Source organism: Centroberyx gerrardi, chromosome 7, assembly GCF_048128805.1.
Source record: "Centroberyx gerrardi isolate f3 chromosome 7, fCenGer3.hap1.cur.20231027, whole genome shotgun sequence".
Lineage (NCBI taxonomy): Eukaryota > Metazoa > Chordata > Actinopteri > Beryciformes > Berycidae > Centroberyx > Centroberyx gerrardi.
In genome coordinates this window covers 18190496-18209126 of record NC_136003.1, presented here as the reverse complement: position 1 = coordinate 18209126, position 18631 = coordinate 18190496, and the positions used below count along the sequence as shown (strand labels likewise).

Sequence of the window (18631 nt, the reverse complement as noted above, 5' to 3'; positions counted from 1 at the left end):
CAGGCCTGGAGGAGGATGTGCATCCTCACTGCAGTGGCGTGTGTGTGTGTGAGCAACCATGTGAGAGTCATCTGATTTGATCTTTTTTTAAAAATGGCAACTGATGGTTTCTATGACCTTCTTACATTCTCAATCTCAGGCTATGGAGCTCACTTAGATATAATGATCTGAGTGTTCGATGTGCAAGTACAGTCTTATTTCAGCTGTATTTATTTAACCAGGCAGGTCAACTTATTTACAATGACAGTCTGAACCTACAATTTATAAAGCCTTTTTTGAGCACAAAACCTGTAAAAATTCAAGATCAAGGTTAGGCCATTCTGTTTGTGCTTGTATAACCTACACTTGTTTGTGTGTTTGCATCTATCTGCTTGCACAGTCTGGAGCAGTAGCCCTCGACAGGGCTCTGTTGTCAAGGAGACGGAGTGTCAAAATGAGCATAGCGTAGCTAGTGGAGCTACTGCTGTTGTCAGTGGGGAATGTAATACTGCAGAGTCAGAGTGTGAGTATGAATGTTAATGGATGTGATATAACCCAGTCGGAGTATACAGTAGTGCGTGACTGATGCTGTGAAATGATGTACTGCACGCCTGTCCTTCACTCATCCCATCGTGATAGCAAATGACCCTCAAAGGTTATCTGTTGTTTTCAAGGCCCTTAATATTATGAAAATGCATAGCTTAGTGTATGAAAGATTACAGTTTTACCGAAATGTTCCAAGTGCTCATGTTCTGTCACAAGTCATTCAAAACCGAGTCATCTACTGTGCTGAAAAGTCCAAACACTAGTTTATACTAAACCATCTATAATAACCAATATCATCCAAAGGCCATGATACTGTACACAGACCGTGTTTTGAGACAATATACACTGGAAACTTTCACATAAGTATTTTTTAATTTTGTATTTTTTTTGTAAATTTAGTGTAATTTTTGTTATTTCATTTTTAGAATGTTGTTCCGTATAGCCCATTACACTATATTATCCATGTTTTTGTCCCATCTGTTAAATGTAGTGTTTCCTCTCTACATTCGTTCAAAATATTTCCCATTTATCTCGGCTTTAAATGAATATGCCTTTTTGGCAAATAAGCTCTTTCCTCATTTTAACACTGTGAAATGAGAAAGCACTAGAGTGCTTTGGGGATGGTTCAAAGCTAGCTCATATCATCCACTAACACAGTTTGCAAAAATGTTAGCATGCACCATACTGGTTTCAAAACCTTGTGTCAGCAAGCAAGACTGTCCTCTTGAAATGTCCTTTAGCAAAACACAGAATCCCTGCCAGCTCCAGAGGCGCTGTTCTGTAGCTGAGCCTGACCTCTGACCTCCCTGTGGAGGGGGGCAACTGAAAAGATAATTTTCCTACAAGGATCAATAAAGTATCACATTGTGTTAGCAAACCAGCCTAGATAAATAGGCTTTGAGACACACAGAGTTGAAACTGCCTCCAATCATCTCATCACACAGCACTAGGATTATTTTGTTAAGACTGTTGATGTATTTCTTTAAGCGAGGAGTGGGAAGAGGAGTAGGTCTAGCCAAATATAGAACAATATACAGTAATCCTATCATGATTCCGGCTGTGTGTGTGTGTGTGTGTGTGTGTGTGTGTGTGTTCAGTAGTAGTGGGGGAGTGTTTCAGTCCTCACTGAATCGGTCTCTTGGTGGACTCTTTACTGTATTCCCAGTGGAGAGGAGGAAAAGGAGGGGGAAAGCCACTGCGCAGTAGCGCGGTCAGAGGCTCCCTAAAGGACCCCTGGCTCACGCCGTGTCAGGCTGCCCTCATTACTTGCTGCACTAAACATACTGTAATTGTGTATGTACGCATGCACATAATAGCCAGGTAATAATTTACTGATCCCCATAGGGAAATTCTCCTCTTTTTGCTTGGCTCCCTCCATGGAGGTCTGAGCGCAGGGTCAGAACAGCATCCTTGGAGCTGGTAAGGATTCAGTATGAGTTCAGTCATTCATGGAATCAAAACAGGCCACCAATAAAATCTTTTGTGACGTTCCCCGTGGTTTAAGAAGCTTACTGTGTCCCTTTCCCCCTGCGCACACTAACTCTGAGGACAGCATTTGGGTCAACAATCCATTTAAAGGCCATTTAATCTGGATTTAGGACGGTAGATGCCATTTTCTCTCTATTTTCTGATGTTGCTGTATCTATTCTGTGTGTCACTGTTCTTAAGGTTTATCAGTATCGCATTGCTAAACATATCCATCGTAACGTCGTAAAATCGTATCTTTCTTAAAACAAGTGATGAAAATCTGCCAATGGGGTGAGATAATTTAATTTGTTTCCTGTGCAAATCAACATAATTCAAGAATTTCCTTGAATCAAGTGATATTATCTTAATAATTGTGGAGTGATATGCCCTTGGAAGCAGGTGAAATTGTCAGATCCTTTCACTTTTTTAGTTTTAGATTTTAAGATTTTGTTTTTTAGATTTTAGAAGTCAGTGCTAGATAAATTGACTTGTTAAGATGGACAATTTGCAGTGCAGATGCATCCTATATCAGTAATATACAGTTTCAAGTTTTTAGAGTGGGCTGCGTTAGATATTATTCTGATATATGATGTTGAATTCACGGTGTGGTGTGTGTGTGTGTGGTTTGTGTGTACGACATAGAATATACTCCCTTGGCTGGTCCGGTCTCTGACTCTGGCAGTGTCTCACTACATGGAGCTCTTGCTCTCAACACAAAGAGATGACAGCAAAGAAGAAAAGACGTCGGTTGAAAATACACCTGTGTCATCGCCTTCTCTCCCTCACTCCATTCTCCGTGTTTGTGTGCGTGTTTGTTTCTTTTTCTCTTCCTCTCTTTCTCTCTCTCTCTCTCTCTCAGCCTTTTTCGTCAGCACTCGTCACCCACTAGAGGCGGTAACCTAGGAAACGGGAGAGGATAGATAGACTCTAGGCTGTGCCGTGTTCAATGAGCCCCTTTATTCACAAAGTTTTTTCTCTCCTTCTGATGTGTTCAGCTTTTTCTCTGTGCCAGTTAGATCATCGGGGTATTCTTTCTTCCCTCTGCCAGCCCTAACCTCATTTCATATCTGCACAGTATCCATTTCATACGGCGTTCACAATCTTATCTTGAAAATCTCTTTTTCTCTCTGTCTCTCGGTTTCTGTATCCCCCCTTGCTCACTGTCTTGGTTGTTGTTTCTCTATTTCTTTGTCTGTCTCTTGCTACCCCACATGCACCTATATTCTTTCTTTCTTTCTTTCTTTCCTTCTTGCGTTCTTGCTTTCTTTCTTGTTTGTTTGCTTTCTTGCATTCTTTTGGGTCTCTGTCTCTCACTTTGTTTTGTGTTGGCATCTCTCAATCACCGATACACTCGCTCCCTCACACACACACTTGACAGCACACTAAATTGTCAGAATTATTGTTTAAACTTTTGTTTCGCTAGACTAATAACATGCTGTGTGTGTTTGGCCCCCCGGCTGACGTTGTGAATGGGAAAATAACAGACGTCTCACTCCCTTTCATCCTGCTTATTTATGCATGGTAATGATGCCTTTGATCACTACAGCAGTAGCTCCAGCTAGGTCTTCTCATCTCTCTATCCTCAGCTAACAGTTCCAATCCAGTGAGTAATTGCTGAGAATTGAACTTGAATCTTTGGCACACATCGGGGAAAAACGACAAAAAAACAAAAACAAATCTGCCTGCGTTCAGTATTTTCAGTATTCTCTGTGCTTGTTAGTATTTGTTACATCTGTAGCATAGCTGCCTGATCTTCAGTGGAAATTCCATAATCAGGCTTCTTGAGTCAGTATCTTAATACAAAGTTTATAGTAGAACGTTACAACTCATAGACAACAGCACTATTGAAACAGTTGTGATGAACAAAGAATTGTGTTGTGTTTGGGCTGGTGATACCCTCCTGGTAGGGGATGATGGGAGGGATGTTGGCCAAGAGCATGGCTGTATTAGAGGGTGCTGCTGATTTTCTTACCCATGCGATGAGTGGAGAGAGAGACTTCATTCACAGCAGGGAGAGCAGTGGCAGGATTTCCATCTTCAGCAGTGACATTGGTGGCCAAAACTCCACTTTAGGCTGCCACTCTACCGGGTTCCTTTTGCTGTACCTTAAAGCAGTATCTCTCTTTCTCTCTCACTCACTCACTCATTCACTCACTCACTCATTCTCTCTCTATCTCTCTCTGTCTCTGTATTTCTCTCTTTCCCCCCGCTCTCTCCTCCACCCTCACAGAGAGCGTATCGGATGTCATGAGATATGCGTCCCTCTCTCCTACAATCGTTTCTATCACAGCTTATGTAGAAATCAACACATTGATCTATACATGACATGCCACCTGCGCTGGCAACCAAACACACGCACATACGCCCACATACACACGCACACAGCCAAATGTACAGCACATGACAGGCGTCACTCTTCACCTCCATCTGTGACTGTGTGGGCCTTAGCATGAGTACACAAACTGTGCTGAGCAAAGACTGTGTGATCGTGTGTGTGTGTGTGTGTGTGTGTGTGTGTGTTAATGAAGAGCCAATGTAACTTTGTCCATATCTTCAGGTATATAGTGTACTACAGGCCCTCTACTGCCCAAAATAGGATAGCACAGACCACCAGAGCCTGCCTCTGTTTCTCTCTCTCTCTCTCTCTCTCCTCCTCTCTCTATCTCTTTTTCTCTGTCTCCAACTGTTTCTTTTATGGGTATTTTAAAAGTTTGCACTCAGATCGGCTGCTAATGTGTTACTGCTTGTTCTGTGTGTGTGTGTGTGTGCTTGTGGCTGTACTTAACTTGCATCCGTGTGCCGGTGTGTGCTGTGGCGATTAGCACAATGTTCCCTGTTTGCTTTACGCTGGTGGGTCTGTCATGAGTCTGTGTCTCATGCTACGCTCCTGGCTGTTTTCAAACACTCACAGCGTTGTCTAGGAAAATGTTCTCTCTTCTTTCCTTTCATTTCTCCTCCATCTCTCTGTCCCTTCATTATCTCTCTCTCTTTCTATCTTTCCCCACCTTTCAAGTCAAGCTCAAGTCAAGCTTATTTATATAGCCCTTCATCACAAGCATGTTTCAAAGGGCTTTACATACCATATCATATACGTGTCATATACCATACTACATCATATACATGCTACATACACAAATACTACATCATATACCATACAACATCAGTATACCATACTACATCTACACTACCAGTCAAAAGTTTGGACACATCTGATTATGTATTATGTATGAAATGTACTATGTTTTTCATTATCTTAAAGACATTTTGATCTAAAGGCTTATGCTAAAATGCTTGAAATGTGTTTCTTAGACAAATATAAATAGTGATGTTGATGCCTATGTATGAATTTCTTTCCAAAGCCTTTGTCTTTCCATCAAGGCAAAGGGTGGCTACTTTAAATAATCAAAAATATAAGATAGTTTTGATTTGTTTAACACTTTTTTGGTCACTGCATAATTCCATTTGTGTTATTTCATAGTTTTGATGTCTTTACTATTATTATAAAATATGGAAACTTTTGACTGGTAGTGTGCATACAGCATATGCTCCCCCTCCCTCTCCGTTTCCTCATTTTCTCCTTTCATCTCCATGTTAATTTTGCCCCTTGCTTCCCTTCATATCTGTCTCTCTGTCTTAATATCCTCTCTCTCACTCATTCCATCCTTACCTCCCTCCTCCTGTCTCCCGTCTTCCACCCTTTCCCTTCCCTGCCTCCTTCTCCCTCTGACCTACCCTCTCTCTCCCTTAATCTCCTTATATCCCTCCCTCCTCGTAACCTTCATCTTTCTCTCCTTTTCCCTTTCTCTCCCTCCATCTCCCTCTGGCATACCCTCGCTCTCCCTTAATCTCCTTATATCCCTCCCTCCCTCCTAACCTTCCTCTTTCCCACCATTTGCCTTTCTCTCCCTCCATCTTCCTCTCTCCTTCCATATCCATCTGTCCCTGCCTCCCTCTACCACTCCCGCTTCCTTCCTCCTTCTTCACCTGCAGGCATTTCTCTTACACCATAATTCTCAGTTTGAACCAATTAACCAATTAATGAGTCTACAACATGAGAATCGTTTACAGCATATCAATTCTGCTGACAAAGTTAGAATATGGTGGGATATGGTGCTGTCCTGTGTGTGTGTGTGTGTGTATGTGAGAGAGAGACAGAGAGAGAGAGAGAAAGAGAGAGAGTGAAAGAGAGAGACTGTAGTCTAAGATGTTACTGTTTTTTCCCTGAGGCTCAGTGCGGTGGCAGAGGAGACTCAACATGGTTAAGAAACTTTTTTACACTCCGATGCATTTTATGTCAAGTGAATGGAATTGCAAATAATGTTTACGTACATTTAGTTCAGCCTGACAGAAAATGATGATTTTGAGTTATGCTGAAAAACCGCATAATAAAAACAGGAGAGACACACGTCTTTCAGAAGCGGCGGTAGAAACAGTAGACAGAAGTTCAACGTTTGCGTCTCTATTTGCGTCTCCAACTCTCTATGTAGGTCAGCGCTGCATTGATTATTCATTGGTGCATAGCTCACCTCGACCTCATATAGCATGTCAAGGAAAACAAATATAAACCCCGCTGCACCAACCCTGTATGTGAAGGGTCCCATCAGAGTGCATTATGGGAGAATTCCTCTCTCTCTATCTGTCAGTCAGTCAGTCAGTCGGCCTCTATCTCCCCCTCCCCTGTAACATGAGAGGCCTTTCTGTGCTGCTAGCCATTCAGCTGTCACCAGGTCCTATCATAACAAAACCACCAAGGCCCTTCAAAGGCCTCTGATTGACAATTTGTCAGGAGGGCTTGGTTGTTTGTTGAGTCTGTGGAGAGCATTTAGAGGAGAATGAGCTGTAGTGTTAGATTATCTCCCGTATCCTCTACTTTCTCTTTTCTCTCTTTTACTTTCTTCCTCTCTCCCCCTTTTCCTGTCCCAAGTCTAAACTTGGGTCGCCTGAAATGCCTTGTTGTGGGGAACAGTCTGCGTGTGTGTGCGTGTGTGTATGTGTGTGTGTGCTCGCGCATACGTGTAAGTGGTGTGCATGCTTACAGTATATCGGCTATGCAATTCCGTCAATTTTGTATTCAGTCAACACGAACAATAGATGCATGTGCGAGGGATTTTGAAGTGTAGTGCCACAAGTAGGGCTCCAACTAACGATTATTTTCATTGTCGATTAATCTGTCGATTATTTTCTTGATTAATCGATTAGTTGTTTGGTCTATAAAATGTCAGAAAATGGTGAAAAATGTCGATCAGTGTTTCCCAAAGCCCAAGATGACGTCCTCAAATGTCTTGTTTTGTCCACAACCCAAAGATATTCAATTTACTGTCATAGAGGAGTAAAGAAACCAGAAAATATTCACATTTAAGAAGCGGGAATCAGAGAATTTTGACTTATTTTTCTTAAAAAATTACTCAAACCGATTAATCGATTATCAAAATAGTAGGCGATTAATTTAATAGTTGACAACTAATCGATTAATCGATTAATCGTTGCAGCTCTAGCCACAAGTGAAATCAGTGTCTACAGCCTAAGTGTGTGTTCGCATCTTGACACCCATCATCGCCACACTGGGAGCAGGGTAGTCAGTCAAATTGCCCTGTCTCTCCAGGAGTGCACCCAGTGACCCGGGCCTAGGCCTCCTCCCTGGCCCACGGCCCCGACAGGTAAGTCAGACCCCCAGCGCCTGCCTCCATGGTGGTCCCTCTTTGTCCGCTCTCATCTGCCCATCGCATAGCCCCCGTCCTCCCCCACAGGCTGGCCTCACTAATCGGTGGATGGGGTGAGAGGAGGAAGAAAGGTGTTTGGGAAAGATGTACAGCGCTAGGACAGAGAGAGAGAGATCACAGCAACCACACAAGGTTCAAAAGATCTTTGCCTGAGCAGTTCAACACCTTTAAATCCGAACACAGCATTGGCAAAGCAATCGGTTAGCTTTCAATTAGGCGGCATAATGCTTCTGTATTGAGTTTGCAAAACAATTCGCCTTTCAGTTTTTGTTGATTTGTAAGCTGCGTAATGCAGCAGTCGTGATGGATGTGGGACCTCCCTTGTAAGGTTACTGAAATTACTCAAGCTCTGAGAGAACTCCCACCAACACCCTGTGAGCGTGAGAAGGTGGCATTTGTTGTGGAAGTGGCAGGGTAAGGTGTGCGGTATTCATGAAGTTGTGAAAGGAGGATGTGATGAGTGGAGGGCAGGAGAGCGACCTGGTCCTGTCTGCAGCTCCCTACCTGTCTGCGGCAGCTCTATGTGGCTGTTGTAACAGCAACAGTAGTACGATTTAAGGCCCATTCACATCTTGAACGATAACTATAAAGATAACTATCAACTATAACTATACATTGTTGCACAAGTATTCACACTACAATAATATCTGTGATCAGTTCCTCAGCAAACGGAGCATCGCTGCAGTGAGCTACCAAATTCTCCCGTTTCTTAGAACTTGAATTTGATTGGTTGAAAATGTTTTATAGCTGTGTCTGCATCCAAAAAAGTGCTCTTAGATTGAACCAAAAATCATCAAAGTCATCTTTTTGGATGTTTTTATAGTTATCATTGTAGTGGGAACACAGACATTCTATTGACTTAAAACGATTTAAATATTTGTATAGTTATCGGTATCTTTATAGTTATCCTTCTAGATGTGAATGGACTTTGTTGTTTACTTCAGACAGACATAGAAAGGGCCCCATGCATGCTGGGTCTGTGTCCTCTCTTTTCATTCAAATGAATGGGAGTGGAGAGGTCTGGTGTGGTTGTCTGTGTGTGTATATGTGTGTGTGTGTGTGTGTGTGTGTGTGTGTGTGTGTGTTTGCATGTGTAACATATTGCCCAAGTGTGGGTTTCAGAGATTTTGAGGAGTGGACAAGGTGGAGCCGTAAAGAGACTGAATATCATTCCAAAGACAGGAGGTCCGTGTCAGCACACACACACACACACACACACACACACACACACACACACACACAGTCCTAATACAACAGCGTGCTCTGCCCATTGTGGTGCTGTAATGGTGTGGAATAGAGTGATGAGTGGACTGATAGCTCGGCTGGTGGCTCTCCACGCTTCGCTGCCTGTGTGTGTGTGTATGTGTGTGTGTGGCACTCTGTTGTTTTTTGTTCACTCGCACGCTTTCACTCCAGGCAATGGAGAGTGAAATTGTCTACAGCACCGAACGGGGGCTAACTAAGGTGACAGCTGTTGGATGTAGCCTCGTCTCAAACTAATATCAAAAATTAACTTCATGGAAGAATGAACATTTTGATGTTTTCTTGCGCAGGGAGCCTATTGCTTGTGCGATTGGTTGAATGGTTTTGAGGTGAACATGATGATTGGTTGGGCTGATTAATATTGGTTAGTCATGGCTATTAGGATGGGAGTTAGTCATAACCTTTTGTTCATATCTGCTTGGTGCAAATTTGATTACGGGTGTGAACAAAATAGGTGAGAAGCGCCTTTTTAATATGACTCATCATCCATAGATGAGTTTGAATTGGAATCCACAATGGTTTAATAATCATGACTACAGATGTGGTGAGTGTGCATGTGGTTGCATGTGTGTCGTCTTTTGTCTGTGTTCATTCTTTGGCCCGGCCTCTCTGACCTGCGATCTCTCCGCCGCTAATGGAAAGCCCACTTTTTTCACTGCTTTTGTGCCTTGCTTACGCCTGTGTCCTCTGTCTTTTCTCCTCTATCCCTCTCTCTCCCCCCTCCTCTCCTGTCCTCTCTCACTGGCAGCCAGCCGCCGATGATGACGCAGAGCGAGAAGAGGAGAGAAGGAAGGAGAGAGGGGAGAGAGACACTGACATAGGGCAAGAGGGCTGCTGCTACAGAAGAAAATACATTGATAGATAAATACAATAGATAGGAGAAAGAGAAGAATCTTTTGCTTTAGCAAAGACATTCAGTTTTCTTGTAAATAGGAGCTGCACTACCTCAGATTGAGATAGGTCCTACTGTAGCATATGTGTTGTGGCAAAAAAAAGCGAAAGCAGTGAAATGTGTATCTTCCACTGTTGGCAAAGACACACTGCAGACGAGTGTTTTTCTTTGCCAAAGGCACTACCTCAGACCGATCTGGGTTCGAGGCTATGTGTTGTGACAGAAAAGCTAAAGCAGAAAAAGGTGTACCTCTACTGCTGGTAAAGATACACTGCAGATGTTCGCAGCTGACCTTGCTCTACTGAAGCTCCCTGTGTAGGCCGCTATAATGCCGACATCATGAGTCATATCCCATACTGTATGTGTTCCTTATGCCCCTGTGTGTGTCGGCACTGGGACAAGAACAGTATGAGGAGTTTTTGGAGCCAGACACAATGGCCTTGCTTCAAGCCTGACCCTCTGACCTTAGAGGAAAGAGTGTGGGCGGGATTGGGGCGTCAGAGGGAGGAGTGGAAAGACACTGCATGGTACAGAGCAGCGTGTGGCACACACAGGGTATGTATGGGATGATGATGTAACCCTATGGGAATGTTTGGAGCTAGTCACTGATTGAAAACACACAAGCAGACGCGACATTTGGCCAGAACAGAAGTCAATGTTGAGAGGAGTGACGTTTTCTCCCTCCTTGCGAACTGAATCACTGTTTGTATGTGTGAGTGACTGAGAGAGAGAGAGAGAGAGAGAGAGAGAGAGAAAGAGAGAGACAGAGACAATCTGTGAATAGGCGTCAGAACTGGTGTGTGTGTGTGTGTGTGAGTGTGTGTGTGTGTGTAGGTGCAAGAGCCGGTGTTGCTTCGACTCACCAACTACAGGGGATGCTCACAGTGCTCAGTTGTCATAGCGACGGGGGGAAACGAGAGGAGCCCGCTCATTGCACCGCCTGATTGTGCGAGTGTGTGTGCGCAAGCAGAAAGAGAGAGAGGGAGAGAGCGAGAGGAAGGGAGAGACAGAGAGTTGCGCAGGAGCGATGGGGAGAGAAGCGTTTTGCTGTGATCAGTGTTTTCATCAGTAGTCTTATTCTTCCACTGCTGTTTCGTGGGGATTGCAGACACGCTGCCACTCGCACACTCACACACACTCTTGGACTTGGACTCTCTGCTCACACACACACACACACAAGTGTGCACATACGTACACACACACGCAGCGGTGGCCGTGCCAGCATGGCGAGATGCTGCTGCGGTGTGATGTGTGTATCAGGTGTGTATGAGATGGGGATCCACGTGTGTTGATTCCCACACACACTTTTACACACTCACACACGAGTGCTTCACCCCAGGGGCTGATGCCCGGTGCCTCTGACAGACTGAGGGACACACAGCGGGCCTGGCCAGGGGCCCTCCATGCCATGGTAAATACCTCCGCTAACAAACTAGCCTGTAGTTAGCCTCCGGTAGCTAACCTTCATAGTGTGATAGTGGCAGAACGGACTAGCGTTGATTTTACCGCTTGGTTAAGTTAGCGATTGGACACAACACTGTGTTTGTTGGCTAAGCACAAACAACTACAGAGCCGGCTAGTTTTGCTGCAAGGGAAAGATGCTCGCTACTACTTTGTTTGAGTGAGTGTGTGGGAGAGTTGAAGTGACCGGTAGTGAGTGTTGTAGACAGCAGCACTGTTAATGGATTTGGTTTTCACTAGAGTTAGTGTTTGCTGTGACTAAAGAGCTAGTTTGTTAGACTGCAGTTGTGATTGTGATTTGTGGTAGTCGTCTGGGTGAGGAGAGACTTGTGTATTAATTTGCTGTGTGAAAGAAAGGGAAGGCTGCTGCTGCTGAATCCTTGTGTGTTTTGGCTTTGCCTGCACCCGCACTGTGTTACCTGCTTGCAGACCTGGCCTCCTTGATTAAGCTGGAATGAATAATATGTGAGCTCTGCTCTCCTTCTGCAGTCTTCCTGTGTTTGTGAGTATGTGAATATGTGTGTGGATAAGTGTGTATAGATGTGTATGTGTGTATGTGTGTGCGTGTGTGTGCTGATACTATTCTGGCTGTATCCCCCTCTTCTCTCCCTGCTGGCTCTCTTCCCTCAGGGAGTGACTTTGCGTAAGCAAGAAGTGTATGTGTGTGTGTGTGTGTGTGTGTGTGTGTGTGTGTGTGTGTGTGTGTGAGTGTGTGTGAGTGTGTGTGAATGTGTTTGTATGTGTGTGTGTGTGTGTGTGTGTGTGTGTGTGCGCACACACGTGCAGGTGTGCATGCCAGGAGTGTGTTTGCTTACTCCTCTGAACCATGTGATCTATATCATCACATTGATTTACACAGACAGTGAGCAAAGCATCTCTAACAATATACCTTAGGATGAAATGAGGGCTAGAGAGACAGAGTCAGAGAGAGGAGGGGGTGTCACAGAAAAAGACAGAGAGAGAGGGAAAATGAGAACAAGAACATTAGATGCAAAAGGATACAAACTTTAAGAAGGAGTGGAAGTGCATCCTTTTCTGTGTTGATGAATACCTTCTAGACAGGTCCCTAACTGGCTGCCATTGTATAGCATTACTGTATCATATCATTACCATTACATTCTGCTGTTGGGAGGATTAAAACAGTTATGGAGAAAGGATGCAGGATGCTCAGAGAGCTCTCGTGGATTTTATTCAGGCCAGGGTTTAGCCCAGTGCTGCGTTGCAAGGTCTGGATTTGACAACTCTGTTTGTCTCTGCTGTCAGGTAATATGGCAGTTTGAGAGGCATCACCCGCCTCCTCTGTGTCACCTTCTCTCTTTCTGTCACTCTTGCTGTCTTTTCCTTTCTCTTGCCCTCCTTGTGTGGCCTTCTCTATCTTTCTGTCAGAGGTTCTCTCTCTCTCTCTCTCTCTCTCTCTGTCTCAATCTCTCTCAGTGTGTGTGTTTTTGCGTCTCTATTGTATTGCTGCAGTGTCACCTCATGCCATACTTGGCTGTCTGGAGTCGTGTCTCTCTCAGACACCTTTGTTTGCGACTGGCTGCACAGCGACGAGACAGTAGACAAGCAAGCAGACTTTTAATTAACGCAAATACACTGAAACTTTTCAAACAAAATGGTGTCTTAAGGATTGAAACTGTACCAACATACATGTACTGTACAGGGTGGTGAATAATACTGCTGTCCACTCAGTTCTCAGTGTGCGCTCAGACACACAGACACTCAAACAAAGGAATGAACAAACAAATGCCTACACAGCCCCACACTGCCCTAAACACACAAACAAAGCAATGGATACTGGCACATAGTCGCACAAAATGTTTTCCCCCTGCCCTTTCCTCACACACCATTCCCATATATTAACAAGCCCAGTTTGTTCTTATTGTGTGCTTATGCTAATGTGCTAATCAAGTTTGTGATCAATAATTCATCACCTGCAGAGTGTTCAGCAGTTGAAACAACAGCCAGCCAGAGGCGTCCTGCCTCCCCTTTGATGTCTTTATTCCTTGCTGTTCATCTTCTGAGAAGAAGGGAGTACCTGGCTGGGCCTTCTCCCTTCGGCATTTTCAGGCCTGCAGATATCAATATTTGATAGCTTTTTCTTTATCCCATGGCAGCCAGACCTCCAGCTAGCGTGCACTCAGGGCTTGGACACTTCCACTTCTCTTTCTCTGGCATTTTATTCCATTCAGTTGTGTTATCTGACCTGGTTAAGAATCACTTGATTCTTTGTGTTAGGGAGGGCATTTGAAGAGTTTCTTTCTCCTTCGTCATGTGGTCATTTGTGAAGTAAAACAAAGACAGTATTGTCTCAAACGTTCTTTTTTCTCTTGCCTGAAGCTACAATAGGCTAGCTGCACGCACTAAATCCATTTGAATGTGATACTTTCCTACCCATACTTCTTTTTTATGCTCTCACAAGATTTGCTTGAGAAGGTTACTGTTTTGATAGACCATATAACTGTTTGACATTTCAACCACTGAAAAACGATTTCTCTCCCTTTCTCTCCTTCTCCCTGTCTCTCTTGCTGTCTCGGTCCCTCCACCAATCCTGTCTCTCCTCTTGTCTTCACAGGAAGAATGCAAGCAGATCATGGCGCGGCAGAAGTCCAACAGCCAATCAGACTCCCATGACGACGAGGTTTCCCCCCCGCCGCCCAACCCAGTGGTCAAGGCCCGGCGCCGCAGGGGAGGGGTCAGTGCCGAGGTCTACACTGAGGAGGACGCTGTCAGCTACGTACGCAAGGTCAGCCTGGGAAGACACGCACACACATACTCACACATACAGCTACACACAGACAGACGCATACTTACATACCTGCACACACATACTCATATACACATACACATACACATACACACATGCATGCACACAGATAAATGCATACAGGCATACATACATCTACACACACACACACACACACACACACACACACACACACACACACATACTCACAAACACACTCATACATGCACACAGGCACACACACACACACACACACACACACACACACACACTTTAGTGAGCCGTAACACAAACCTGTCACTCAGTTAACACCCACTTAACTGCATAAATGTAAACACATTCATGGGAGCAGCTTGACAGGCTGAAAAGCGAGATAAACAATGGAAATTTATGATAGCAATTAATGAATGGACTTGGACACTTCAGTGAATTGAATAGCAGCAAAATGCACGACTTGTCAGTCAGCGAGCTAACTGATATTCAGCACAGATGTTGAGATTTTACACTTTGATGTTTTTGATTTACAGTGATAGGCTTCATGTTTCTCACCCATTCATGTTTCTCACATACTTGATGCCTTCTTTGTGAAATTGAAAGATGTGCAATACAAAGCAATCGTTGTTAATATCTGCCATTTAGCTACTTTGTTCCAAATTAAACAATCCACACAAGAAAAATATAGAAATATAGAGAAAATAATGTAGCCCAGTGTGGAACAGCAGATTGAAAGTGAGCAAGCCTGAGGAGATAAATTAAGACAGTTCTTTTTATTTTTATTTATCAATTTATTTGATTGGAATCTCTGGTTTGTGGGACAATATATGGTGGAGAGGTAATGGGAAACATGAGCAAGAGTAGGTTGTGACCTAGGCTTGTGCTCACAGTGTCGTGAGTGTCGCATCATTCCAACCAAGACAAGCCTGGTCCTAAAGTCATTCCTTTTGTAAGGTGACTTTGTGTTGGCTTATAGTAGAGAGGTAGGCTATTAGAGTTATCAGTTATCGCTCTCTGTCATTGACATGTCCATCTTATAATTAAATGGAGCTGGATAGGAAAGGGTGCACCTATGCCAGAAACTGTAGCTCACCCTTACACACACACACACACACACACATACACACACCAGTCGTTAGATCATTACCGTGCTCGTTCAATTGTAATTAACGTGACACGGCATTAATTGCTGGGTAATGACATAACGGCATGAACCCCCGTCACCACGCTGTAATCGCATGGCCACTGGAGCATGCTGTGTGTGTGTGTGTGTGTGTGTGTGTGTGTGTGTGTGTGTGTGTGTGTGTGTGCGCGTGCGCGTGCGTGCGTTTGTGTTTCTGACTCGGACAAGCAATATGTCTCTACCAGAGACTTCAACCATGGATAGTGGCAACAAACCCGCCCCCACCCTCATTTTCCTCACTGTTCTTCACTATCAGACCCAGACACAGACACACACACACACACACGCACACACACACACACGCAAAGACTTACACTGCCACATGAGCAGCATGTGAAAAACAGATTAATTCATATGCTTACCCAACGGCCATCAGAGAAATGTGAATGAAGATGAAAGCACATTGCGGCTTCAGAATGAGAGAGGATTTCCTCTGGCCATTGACGTACATTGACACACACACACACACACCCCAGCACTCAGACCCAATGTGCTGCCATCTTCCTACATCGTCAATTCCATTAGTGACTCCACTGTGAAAATCAACAGCTGTTTTATAACAGAACACAATCCATTAGCTAACCCTTCTCATCTGATTAAAATGTCTTTGCCGTAAAATGGTAAGAGTCTTAACGAATTGTGAGGCCTGTCAGTCACGCGTGGAGATCACATTTAATGAATGAATGGAAGGACTGGCATCAATTTGATGGGAACTGGGTGGGCACCCTCATCACAAGACGTGGGAACAGAGTGGGCACTGAGACAGATATTTTGTTAATCGAACTCAAAAGAGCTCTTTTGGCATGAATAGGGAGCATTGGGTTTGCCAAGCATGTATCATAAAGTTCAACTAACATCATATGTAATAGTCTAGATACTGTAATACAGAAAAATAGTAGGGATATTACAAATTGAGACAAATAATGGTATTGATATTGATTGGATCCCTCGCCTAACTACTTGTAGAGTCATAGCTGTTCAGCCAACGGAAATCCATCTTTCCCCATGTGGCTTTGCCCAACCCATTTTTTTTAAAGGGATTCCAATTGGCTTGAGCAGAATATGTTGCAAGTTAGCAAGGCCAGACCCTGACTTGTAATGAAGGCAGTGCTAGTGATTCAAAAGCCGGTTCCAAGCTTAACAACATGCATTCTACAGATACACTTGTGTCCGAGTGCCCTGACATGTAATGATCCCCAGGGTGCCATATGATTAGGAGGCTGACCTAAAATCTGGTCGTGAAAATTCCCTTGAACACTGAGCCCCTCTGAGTGCCTGTCCCCTCCTCTCCTCCTCTGTCCCCCGACCCTCACTACCCAGACCGGGCTAGCCTCTTTCTCTGTGTCTCCATGCAGCAGCCAGGCCTAATTACTGCAGATAATAGCCAATATGTTGGTACTTAGGAGCATGAATTTTTCAGCTTGTATGTGATGTGGTTTGTGTGTGTGGGTATGTGTGTGTGTGTGTGTGTGTGTGTGTGTGTGTGCGTGTGTGTGTGTTTCGCTCTGTGCTGCGTGGTCGTATTCATGTGGAGACATCTGTTACTTTAACCTTAATTACAGCCTGCTCCGCCACCCTCACCCCCCAAAGACAACACACACACACACACACACACACACATACACACTCCCTTCTGTCTCTCTCTCTGTCTCACTCATTGTTTGTCCCCTCTCCTCTCCTTTCTTCCTCTTGACTTCTCCATCTCTTCCATCCTCTCCCTTCCACGCATTCATTTTTATTCTGACATTCTGATTTATAAAATCCCCATGTCTCCCTCCCTCTCCCTCTCCCTCCCCCTCCCTCTCTCTCTCTCTATCTCTCTCTCTCTCACTCTCTCTCTCTCACTCTTTCGTTTTTCTTTTCTCTTTTCTCTCCCCACAGTAAAAGAGCTTAAGTTTTCTCCTAGGATGCCTCTCTATAAATACAGGCTTCTGTGGCTTTGTTGTGGCTACAGACTTTGCCATTCCCTTTCCATGAACACACACACACACATCCACACACACACACACACACACACACACACACACACACACACACACACACACACACACACACCACAGAGTCTGGGACATGAAAATGCATGTTTTATGAATGAGTTCAGGCCTCTTGTGAACTTTTAAGGGCTGTGTGACATTTTGAGCATAATCCCTGAACAGATGGGCTTTCCCAAAAATACACAGGCACACGTGTGGGTTATTCCTTTTAGAGGTTGCCAATACACTGCTCTTTCATTACTCAATTTACTCCGCTTTTGAAGTGAGGCCCATTATGTGTTTGCCCTGGTTTGTTTCATGTGATCTGTCCACCTGTGTAGTGTTGTTGCAATCCACTTTACTGTAATAGAGATTTTTGCTTTGTATCCACAGGTGATCCCAAAGGACTACAAGACCATGACCGCCTTGGCCAAGGCCATCTCCAAGAACGTGCTGTTTGCTCACCTGGACGACAATGAGAGAAGGTACGAAACCTTTGTAACCCCACTGACATCATGAATGCGTTTGAACAACGTCTGCTGTGCAGCCAGGGATCCCGATGTGTGTGTGCAGTACGTACGCATGTTTGTCAAGTGATAAAACCATGAACAGGCCATTGTTGCAGTTGAGCACTTTGCCCCCGTGGCCACTGTGCGCCAGTGTTGCCTGCTTTGGGAGCATCTCAAGTCTGCAGAGACACTGACATAGAGGGAGGGGAGGGGTGAAAGAGGACAGAAGTGGCAGAGGAGGAGGGGGGATGCAGTGAATGGTGGGTAAGGGGCGCCTGGTGGTGTCTGTGTGTGTTGTGTTGTTGGTGGTGGCCATGGTAACCTGTGTGGATGTCAGTAACGCGTTGTGTATTCAGATATGGGCGGGGGTGCAGACTTATGCTACTCAGAAAGCAGCGATTCTCCACGGACCCCTCTCAGAGAAAGGCATCCCCATTCCTTCCTATTGCCATCCCTCCCATTTTTCATGCCATCTTTTCCTCTTCGCTGTTTCTTCACATTCCTCCTCTCTTCATCCGTCCTCTTCTCCATCCCTCCCATCTGTCCCAGATCTCCAGTGAGGGCTGGGTCTGGCTCTGACAGGGGAGGGGGGTGTTGTGGGAAAGGCTCTCAGGTGGCTGGCGGGCCCGCCTGCCAGCCGGAATAGTGTTTCATTGGCGGGGAGAATCCATTATGCTCCGTGGAGGGGAAAACACCGGAGCTTTCCTGTCGGCTAAAGCCTCCCCGGACCAAACCCAAAACACACTCTTTCCACTCTTTCGTCAGCTGACAATTTACCGTGCTCCCTTGGCACCGGCCCGCAGGGCTCTGATTGCATGTCAGTGCCTCTGAAGCAGCCCCGAGCAGCGTGCAACATGTGATAGGCCCAGACAGTCCTAAAAACCCTGTACTTGGGTGGCTG

The 18631-nt window shown here is 44.8% G+C and overlaps 1 protein-coding gene across 1 annotated transcript in view; it reads left to right on the top strand.

Annotated features, from left to right (window-relative positions):
• prkar1b (protein kinase, cAMP-dependent, regulatory, type I, beta) overlaps positions 1-18631 on the top strand; it is a 66230-nt gene that overhangs the window by 2772 nt on the left and 44827 nt on the right. Inside the window, exons 3-4 of the mRNA XM_078284835.1 lie at positions 13901-14071; positions 17615-17706. Of these exons, the coding sequence (XP_078140961.1) occupies positions 13901-14071; positions 17615-17706 (263 nt within the window). The remainder of the gene's footprint in view (positions 1-13900; positions 14072-17614; positions 17707-18631) is intronic.